The 10,813-nt window shown below is 41.3% G+C and overlaps 1 protein-coding gene across 8 annotated transcripts in view; it reads left to right on the top strand.

Annotated features, from left to right (window-relative positions):
• Positions 1–5,042: 5,042 nt before the first annotated feature.
• PWWP2A (PWWP domain containing 2A) overlaps positions 5,043–10,813 on the top strand; it is a 31,368-nt gene continuing 25,597 nt past the window's right edge. For 2 of the 8 annotated variants that reach the window (XM_073231609.1, XM_037025146.2), the window contains exon 1: positions 5,043–5,802. In XM_073231609.1, the coding sequence (XP_073087710.1) occupies positions 5,219–5,802 (584 nt within the window). In that variant the 5' untranslated portion in view covers positions 5,043–5,218. Of the gene's footprint in view, positions 5,803–5,839; positions 7,120–10,813 lie in introns of those variants that run through there. The other 6 variants (XM_073231616.1, XM_073231627.1, XM_073231645.1 and 3 more) reach the window with 6 other exon arrangements.

Below are 10,813 nucleotides of genomic sequence, written 5' to 3'. Positions count from 1 at the left end.
TTACCCAGACAGAAATAGTCCCAGAACAGGACGGGCAGTTCATTTCCACTACGGTTTTGCCGCCATGTGCGATAAGTTAGTTTCTTTGTCCTAACTAAGTCTCTGTTCCCCATGCTGTTGTCTGTTTGTAATTCAATTTCCTGAGAGACCAGGCCCAGAAAAAAAATAACCACTAAGCCATAATTAGCTATGTTTAATCCTTTCCATGAACCAACACTCCAGTGTTTGGGTTTTTTTTTTTTTTCAGTCATTTCTGCTTTATTTGTTTCCTGTTTCCATGAGAAAGATACTTCACCATCATTCTTTATGATATAAGAGATCTGGTAAATAGCAGTCATGAGAGGGTAGAGTGTTCACGCTTGGGTGGGTACTTCAGATATTATATTCTCAAATTTTTGAACACAATAAAAGTTGGTCCTTTGCTTATGTTTACTTAATCAACAGTGCTAAGTATAAACACTACTCTTCTCCAAAATAATTTTTATATTATTAGAGATGTTACCAGGCCATAGCCTGGTTCTGAACCCAAGTTTGGCTGCTTGTTAACCAGGAGGCCAAAACTCAAAAGACAAGCGTTGGTGAAAAGGGCAGGTTGCTTTATTCAGGAAGTGGCAACCTGGGAAGTTGGTGGACTGCTGTCCCAAGACCATCTCCAAAGTGCCATTCAAAGTGAGAGCTTTTTTTTTTTTTTTGAGAAGACATCTCTCATATTTATTGATCAAATGGTTGTTAACAACAGTAAAATTCTGTATAGGGGAGTCAACGCTCAATGCACAATCATTAATCCATCTCAAGCCTAATTCTCGTCAGTCTCCAATCTTCTGAAGCATAACGAACAAGTTCTTACATGGCGAACAAATTCTTACATAGTGAATAAGTTCTTACATGGTGAATAGTACAAGGGCAGTCATCACAGAAACTTTTGGTTTTGATCACGCATTATGAACTATAAACAATCAGGTCAAATATGAATATTCATTTGATTTTTATACTTGATTTATATGTGGATCCCACGTTTCTCCCTTTATTATTATTATTATTTTTAGTTTTAATAAAATGCTCAAGTGGTAGGTAGATGCAAGATAAAGGTAGAAAACATAGTTTAGTGTTGTAAGAGAGCAATTGTAGATGATCAGGTGTGTGCCTGTAGACTATGTGTTAATCCAAGCTAGACAAGGGCATTAAAACATCTACAGATGCAGAAGATTTCTCTCAAAACAGGGGGGCTGATGTATCCCCAGTTTCTCACCTGATGGCCCCCCTGCGACTGTGCCTGTCTTAGGTTGTTCCTCCCTTGAGGAATCTTACCTGTCTCTGGCTAACCAGTCATCTTCCGGGGCCATACAGGGAGATGTAAAGTTGGTAAGTAAAAGAGAAGCCATATTGTTTGAAAAGGTTAGCTTTTTACTTCTTTGCAGATTTATGCCCTGTGGCTTCTATGCCCAGCATTTGTCTTGAGCAGTGTTTGGGTTTTTACTTAGTCATTCACAAGTTTGGTATTGGGAGTCAGAGCCCCTGGAGTATGGTCAACACCAGAGACAATAAGATGGATTTCTAGATCTAGTTGCTAACACTTATGGAGCTATGCTCTGATTTAGTCTGTGTTAAGCACTTTAGGTATGTTAAATAATTTAAAAACAAACAAACCCTATAGGAAGTTAGTTAATGTTAAGATATTTTATAAATGAGGAAACAGAGGTTGAGCAACTTGATTTAAGATCATGTCCAGATTATACAGCTAGTTGGAGACCAACTGGGGAGTCAGATTCATGTTCATTCACTTCTACTCTGAGTTTTTAGCTACCAAACTGTAGTACTCCACATAAAAGTCTGCTTGTGACAGTGAGGATCTGCTTGAGTAGTCAGCTGCATTTGTTTTATCTGCCATTCATCTCTTTACCTATCCATCCATCCATTCAATCAACTGTCCAGTCAACCAACTGCCCATGTGTTATGGTCAGAATGTTTGTGTCCCTGCAAAATCTTACGTTACAAGGGTGTTAGAAGGTGGGGGCTTTGGGAGGTGATTAGGTCAGAGGGTGGGGCCCTCACGGATGAGATTAATACCCATATATAAGAAGCCTCAGAGAGCTGTCTTGTCCCTTTTTGCCTTGTGAGTATACAGGAAGCCTACAACATGAGAGAGGGCCCTCACCTGACCGTACTGGCCCCTTATCATGTACTTCCAACCTCCAGAACTGCAAGAAATACATTCCTGTTGTTTATTAGCCACCCAGTCTGTGGTATTTTGTTCTAGCTGCCTGAACAGACTAAGATGCCATCTAACCTTCCAACTATCCTTCAAACCCTCTCTCCATCCACGCGTGCAACCACAAATACCATGTGGCTGTTCATTCCACAGATACCAAGAGCCTTTCCTATGCTGATTCTATGCCAGGAGGAGGCTGAATGCAGAGGGGGATTAGGAGACAATAGCACCTGTGAAAGCTGGCTTCTGACTAGATTTGGAACTCCCTGAGGACAGACTCTCTCTTTTTTTTTTTGTATCTGTAGCACAATAAAAATATGATTTGGCTTTTGTCTTCCTTTTCAACCTCATTTTATCTACTTCTCTTGTTCATTCCTCTTCAATTACACCGGTTTATTTCTGCTGTTCAGTAAGCCAAGCCCTCTTTTGCCTCAGAACTTTAGCAATTGGCTGTTTCTTTTGACCCAAAAGTTCACTCTTGACAGTGTAAATAGCTAGCTTCTTATTCTCTGTATCTTAGCTAAAACATCTTGTCCTCAAGGCAGGTCTTTTCTGACCACCTTATCTAATCAAGACACTCTCTGCCCCTCCCCCAACAACCCCCTTTCCCCTTACCCTGTTTATTTCTTTTATGGCATTGTTCCAAATCTGTAATCATCTTGTTTATTCACTGCTTATTTTCTAGCTTCCTAATTAGAAAAGTAAACCCCAAGAGGCCATGTACTAAGTCTTTAATGTTCTTTTTGCATGTCTTCTGTCTAGATCACTCAATGACACATAGTAGGCCTTCAATATTTACTTGTTGAATAAATGGATGTAGTATGCATGACCAGATCTTCCCAGTATGAGGAAGCTTGAAGAGTAATAGAAAACAGATCTTGAAAGATAGAGTAGGGACACAGAAGTCCTTGAAAGACAAGCAGAGGAGGGTACCCTTGATATGAACATAAGGGGCCAGTAGAGGCTTTTGAGTTGCAGGATGAAGATGGTGATTTAGAAGGGTGACTTGGTATGCCAGAATCTGCTATAAGTCCTTAACTTAAATGATTCACTGCAGTGTCTTATATTGAATTACTGCAAGAGGTAATCAGGTCCTAGGACCTGAAATGTATTTTTCTCCCTGTGGGAGATTATATAATGTGGGAACTTTATGTGGGTTGGGAGTTTCATATATGTTATGTTTACTTAATTGATTATGGTAAACTATAGACAAAGTAATAATGGTCAAAACCCTGTAAGGTGGGATCCATGTATGTTTACTGCAGATATCTAGCCTGTAGCTGATAAATTATTTATTCAATAAATAAGTAAATGAAATAATCACACACTTGGAAAGATCTTGGTTAGATAGGATCTGCTGCTAGCTGTCTGTGTGACCTTTAAGATATTTAACCTGGTTAAAAGTCAGTTCCCTGATCTGTAAAAGTGGGAGAAGATTTAACTCATATGCTATTAAATGAGAGCTTTATGGGAAACTCTCTGACACAGAGGAGACAGTCAGTTCATTTTCTCTGTTACTTCTGAACCTGCCTTGACTGGGATTTCCTACTGGTCTTTCCCCAAGAGCTCTATGGGTTGAAATAGAACATATGGTGATATTTACTTTTTGCCATTTTCAGTCCTTTCAATGTAAAACTGGAATTCTGACTCTGTAACTTACTAGCTGAATGACTTTGAGCACCCTCTTTGTGCCTCAATTTATCTATAAAATGGATATAATGGTAGTACCTGCCTCACAGGAGTATTGTAAGGATTAAATGAGATGGATGCTAAGTGTCTAATACCTGGCAATAAATGTTAACTGTAATTATTCTTTACAATTTCATTTTTTTACTCCCCTTAATGCAGGCAACTTTTCTTTCCTCCCACCTGTAGGCATTCTCAGTGCCTATAATCTCTTCTGGGGAAAAGGCTGTCTCTGAGATGCAATCTGAGAGAAATGGGTTGGGTAGAGTCTTCCATACATAAGGATCCAAGAGACTTAATATGGAAATACAGAAGTAGGTGCATTAGGACACTGAAAAGAGAGACTTTATGTACCTGACATAGGAGAGGCCAGGAAAGAAAAAGTCTTAGGCAAGGAGCTAGATGTACTCACTTTCCAGTGAATTTGGAGAGAAAACTGTGTTCACATGGAAGTCCAGCAATGCCTCAGGACTGTTCTCTGGAATATTCATCAGCTTAATCCAGTGTGCATCGTGTCTCTCCTCTTCTCATTAGCATTTTCCTACTTTCAAATAAGTAAGTGCATTATTCCTAGAAAGTGGAGAGAAGCCAAGGAAAACACTACTTGTGTGGGGGCTGGAGTGACTGGTTATGGATAATCTTGCACATCATTCTATCCCCAGCACTTAACAGTGCCTAGCATAGAAGTAGTTCAAAAAGTGTTTTTCAAACTTTGGTTGTCCTTCTCAAATAAGCTTGTCGTGCCCCAGAGCAGCTGCAAGAAGGTCGGCGCCTAGAAATAACATTTATTCTAAGGACCTCGGCGCAGAGATTCTTGGGAAGCTGTCCCCGCCTCCCACAGCATTCTCTTTACTCCTCCCCTCGGTCCCCTTTGAAAGAGGTGACACGCTACGTGATCCCTCTATCAGACAGCTGAAGGCCTGGCTAATAACGGGCAGGAACGTAGGCCAATCATAAAACCTTATTTCCTCTTCCAGCAAATAGAAAGAGGCAATAAGTATATGGCTCAGCTTTTGTGACTTCCCCTGCCCCCTGACTCCTCTACTAAGATTCTACATTTGACAACTCATCCGGCCAATGAGAAGTTCCTACTCTGTATGGGAGGCAAGGACTGACTGAAGACAGACGTCCCCATCTAGCCAATGGAACATCATAAGTGCGGGAGGGGTGTAGGACGGAACCAATGGCGCGGTGTCAATAACGAGCATCAGTGAAAGGGCGGGACAAAATTGTTCGCGGGAGGGAGGGGAAGGCCCAGGGAACCAAGCAGTGCTGCCGCCGCCGCTGCAGCCTGAGTTGGAGGAGGGAGAAGCCAGGAGGAAAATGGCGGCTGTGGCTGCAGAGGCGGCAGCGACTGCAGCGTCCCCCGGGGAGGGGGGCGCAGGCGAGGCCGAGCCGGAGATGGAGCCCATCCCCGGCAGCGAGGCCGGTACTGACCCCCTCCCGGTCACGGCCACTGAAGCATCTGTGCCGGACGGCGAGGCCGACGGGCAGCAGTCTTCCTCTCAGGCCGACGAGCCGCGGCTCCCGCCGCCGCCGCCACCGCCGGGGGAGCTCGCCCGCAGCCCAGAGGCGGCGGGGCCGGAGCTGGAGGCTGAGGAGAAGCTTCCCGCCCGGGCGGTGGAGCCGGCGGCTGCCGCACCCCAGGAACGACCCGACTTTTCGCCTTCCCCTGTACCGCCGCCCGAGCAGCCCTCGGCTCCCGAGGGGCGTCAGGAGCCGCCGCCGCCCCAGCCCGCAGCCCCGGCGCTCGTGCCGCCGGCGGGCGGGGACTCCGCCGTGTCGCAGCTGATTCCCGGCTCGGAGGTGCGGGTCACGCTGGACCACATCATTGAGGACGCGCTTGTCGTGTCGTTCCGCCTCGGGGAGAAGCTCTTCTCCGGGGTCCTCATGGATCTGTCCAAAAGGTACCGCGCCCGCCCACAGCACGTTCCGGGGCGCCCGGGTCCTGTCGGTCCTCAGGGAGGGAGGGGCCGCCGCGGCCCCTTCACCCCGGGCTCCCGGCGCCCCGCCGCCTGCTCCGCCCGCGGGTGCCGCGCGGCGCGCGCTCCGAGTGGGACCGGCGCGCGAGGCTGGGAGAGGGCGGGCCCTACCCCAGGTGGGCGCTACCCCAGGTGGGCGCCTGCTAGGGCAGGTGTGCCGCCGGCGGGGGAGCGCGGAGGCATGACCGGCCCGTGGGTCTCACCCCGACCCCGGCTCTCTAACACTGGGGCGGGTTGGTTAATGCAAAAAAGCAGAAGGATTTTTGCAGACAACAGAGTACTGGGCTGGGGAAGATTGCTTGTAAGCAGTTCTGTTCTCAAACTAACCTTTAACGAGTTGGAGAAAGGAGGTTTGCATTGTTGTTCCCCAAAGGTTAACTGTCAGTCCTTTTGGGGGAAGAGCATTTGTTACAAATGAGCCTTTTTTGACCGTTATCCTTACTGTTAGAACTAATTACTCTGTAATTCTTCAATAGGGAAGCCCATTTGGCTAATTATAATGATAGTCTAAAGGAGAGATCAGAATATTTTTAACCTATAATATCAAGATAGTGTGGTATGAAAAGTGTTCAGATACTGACTTCTCATACTGTAGTGACAGTTCAAATTTCTGTATTAAGGACAGGAAGGTTCAGTTCACCCACAAACCTGTCTTAACCAGTACGTCTTGATCTTTTATGTAGAATGTTTATGGGTGTTGCTTTATTTAAACAGGTAAAGAAGATCATCTGTCCTAAGTCGAGTTAAGTTAACCTTTTTATTCTCTTCTTTTGCAGATATGAAGTGCAGAGACTCCCATTCACGGCTCTCCATTCTGTTTCCTGCAACAGCACACACACTGATGTATCTCACCTGTTTGGAAATGGCTTATTTTAGTATGTTTTACTGTTAACTCCTAGCCCTCTCAGCAAGTCACAAGATTCTTCCCATTTGGGGGAAAAAGCCATTTCATATACATACTGAAGTACGGTGTTTGGGGGAAAAGATGGGAGACTTTACAATTAACTTCTCTACTGTGTTTAATTAATTTCTAAAAAAAAATTGATTAAGCATTTTGGGTTAGGACTTTTGCACTTGTGTTTTCATTGTTAGAAAGCAGAATAAGACCAGTGCACTTTCTACTGATGTGTTTAACAGCGAAAGAGACTCAGTAGTGTGAATGCTGTTGAATCAAACAGAAGTGAAGGCCAGTGATTGTGTGAGAATCTGGATTTCAAATCTGCAAAAGGAAGGTGCAAAAAGGTAAGTTGTTTCTGGAAATGGTTGGATAGCGCTTTCCTGTTTTAAGGTGCACATTATGTTTGTGTATTATTTTTTTCTTTGGTAGGGAATTGCAATTATGAATTTTGGTCTATGTGCCAACAGTGCTCATAAACAGCAATTTCTTTTGCTGGGGGAGCTATTATGAACCTTTTATGTTTTCATGTTTTGAAGTGAAGGGATCCTGTCATTAAAATATTTTTTTTAAAAAGCCATTACGGGAACCATATCAATGTTTCATTCAACAAATACTTACTGAACATATCTGTGTGTAAGGCACCCTTCTAGGTATTGAGAATATTGTATGTATGAGTCACAGTTCCTGCCTTCTAGTGTTTTTGTGGGAAGCACCCTTTATGGAAGCGGTGGGAAATAAAACACTCAGTGTTTTTAAAACTTAGCACTTAAAGGAATTATTATTGGACTAATAATCGACTAGTTAAGTCCCTTTTTCATAATTTAATATAATTTTGAAAAATGGATCTGCCAATATATTTTATAATCTGTGCTTACCTGGATTGCATACTTTGATGTGCAGTTTTGGAGTTAACTGATGATCCACGAGATAACTCTTTATACTCTTAAATGGACACTATACATCTTAAGACCATAGTCATCAGTTGATTTAAAAATAGCTTATCCTATTTGAATTGTCATTAAATTACACCTTTAGGTAAAAATAACAAGAGCTTCCTGTTTGAGTAGTGCTTGTTAGGTACCAAGCATTGTGCCACATGCTTTAGTCTTTATAACTGGTTGTGTAACTTTTCACTTGTATAGGAGGAAATCGGGGTTCATTTAATTTGGCCAGTCACTTAGAATGTAAATGTCAAAGCAAGGATTCAAATGTAGGTTGATCTGATTCTAAAGCCTATGCTTTTTCTACTTCCATATTGGAAAGTTAGTTGGGCTGACAAATACTCTTAAGCAGTTAAGTGAAGAATTGCATGTTTCTGAAATTAGTGCTTATCTTGGTTTCAGCAGATGTTTTGGATAATACAGAGGATATGGCTGTTGGAGCCAAGCAGATTCTTTAGTCAGCTAATAGCCATGGAACCTTCTGCTCTGGAGAATCCCCATTTCCTTAGTTGTATGTTGGGGAACACAAGTAGGCTTTGAAGACTTGGTTCTTGTCTGTTCAGTGATAGGAAAGAATTAACTCTTAGAAGATTACTAAGTGTTTCACTGTGTGTGTGCATTTCTTTGGTCTTCAGAAGGGCCAGTAACTGCTTTAATTAATCATTTTATTCTGACTATGCATGGTACAGAAATGTCTTGAAGTTGGAAGAGCTGTCCACCATGTAGAGAGAGTTTGTAATAGTGCAGTATAGGATTTCATACCTATGTAGATGGATGAAGAGAGCACTTTTATGAACATTGAACATTCTTTTTTCCTGTCAAGGTGTTTTTTGCCTTATTTTTAGAGTTACTTGATTGAAGAACATATTTTTGAGGATATTCTTTTTTGTGTGTGGAAAAAGGAGCAGGACACATGTAAATAAAGACAAAAAAGAAAGTGGTACTAAATAGTAGATTGATCTGAGTGTCAGGTTACTTGGTTTCTGACTTGTAGTACTGGCCTCTCCAGTTAACATTGACTGGGCAAATCTTTGCCACTTTGGGTTCCATTCTTTCTGGTTCTTAAGAGGCTGATTCATTTTTGACTTCAGGTAGTTCACTGAAAACACAAACAAGCAAACAAACTTTATGCCTCACTTTTATATATATGTAAAGTGAGTGGGGTGACAAGGTGGTCTGGGAGTCCTCTACCATCTTGATTTGATTAACTTGCTCTTTTGTCAGAGTAGCTTGCTTTGGCCGATAAATGACATGGTCACCCTAAAAATGAGGGTATTTGAATATCTGGTTAGGACAGATTTTATATAACATGTAGTATTTGTTTGAAACTGATTAGCTTTAGTGCATTTTCTAGTTTAAGCTGAGCACTGTTTTATACCCACCCTTCTTAGGTTGTCTATCCCCAAATTCATTAGCAATGTCTAATGACAGTAGTCTAATAGTAGCAGATAAAAATAATCAGCTAACCCACAAGTTGAGTTTGGTTTCCTATTCTTTTGCTTCCTTAACCTTATGCTTTTGAATTTTGACTTAGGTACATGTGTTTCTTTATTTAGCATTATATAATAAGCATTCGTTCGGGATGCTAAACTCATAATGATTTCTTTAGACAATAATAAATCAGTGGTTGAACCTTACTTTTGTAACAGTGAACCTCTGTAAATCTCACCCATGCTTTGACATTTATCAACTATTAGTGAAATTTGTTTCATTATATGCCCACTTCCACTGGATTATTTTGAAGCTAATTCTAAACATACCTCTTTACCATATGTATTTCAGCATAGAGCTCTATAAAGTTTTAAAAAAACACAACTGCACCACTGTTACCAGACTTAAAATAATAGCAGCAATTTCTTTATGTCAGATATCCAGTAATTGTTAAAATTTTACAGATTGTCTCAAAATTAATCTCAGGCAACATCTAAATCTGGTTCAGATTGGAATCCAAGTAAAATTTATACATTGCAAAGTGTTGATAAGTTTTATAAACTTTTCGTCTATAGTTCTACCATTACTTTTATTAACAGTTTATTTGTTAAATAATAGACACTTTGGAAGGATTTTCCATGTTCTGGATTCTTTTCTGGTTGCACCCCTTTGGATTCATTTTCATAATGTTTTAAAAATAGTTCTTTTCCCTCAGGAGCAAACCAAAGGGGTGGCAACAGTCCTCTGAAGGCCTCTTTTGAAAGCCTCTCATCTCGTTTTGGGTCAGTAGAAATGATGTGGATATCTCTTTCCTGTCTGCATACTTTTAGACCTATCCCTTAAACACACTTCCAACTTTAGTAATTTCAAATACAGAAAAATTTAACCAGTCAAGGTTATCTGCAAAGGGCAAATGTCCGCAGCTTCTTAGTCTTCTCTGTCCATACTTGAAAGGATAGAGTTTACTGGGACCTGTGGTTTTCTTTCTACACAGAGGGATCATATAAACTGTTTATTACCATTGTATACATCTTAAAAAGTACTTATAAATCCACTTTGAAATCCTGAAAAATCTAGAAAGAGTTCTATTTTTTGGACCTGATATAAACTAAAAATCATGAATTAAATGCTTATGTTTGAAAATCCTTGTGCATTTAAATTTTGTCATACATGCCTATTAAAGGTTGTTTCTAGTTGTATTTCAGAATTGATCTTTTACAAATATTGGCTTCTTCTGTGTATATGTGTTGCATTAAAAAGAATTGAGGTGATTTCTTTAGAAAACTTCAGATTTCACTAAGTTCTTAAAACAATTTTTAGAAAATTTACTCATTTTTAAAGGAACTATAAACCAAGACAATGATTTTTATTCTTTACAGAGACCATGAAACATATGGTGCAATAGCCCTACTTTTGGTGGGAATATTATACAGCCATTCTAGTGAAGCAGTGAGTAGTGGTATCAGTAGCTTACACTAAGCGTCCAGGTTGAGAATTTAGGCCCTCAGGTGTAGTATGCTTGAATGACTGTGTTGAGTTGAGTTGTACATATTAAAAACATTTAAGTATTTTTGGGTGATTATTCTGCTTATATGCCAAGGTGTTGGTAAAGTGTTCCCATGGCTAAGTAGCATAGAGGTAGATGCCAATCACTTTCTGACCCAGA

Source organism: Manis javanica, chromosome 1 (assembly GCF_040802235.1).
Source record: "Manis javanica isolate MJ-LG chromosome 1, MJ_LKY, whole genome shotgun sequence".
Classification (NCBI taxonomy): Eukaryota; Metazoa; Chordata; class Mammalia; order Pholidota; family Manidae; genus Manis; species Manis javanica.
Note: the sequence above shows the minus strand (reverse complement) of the source record. Positions and strands in the feature narration are given on the sequence as shown.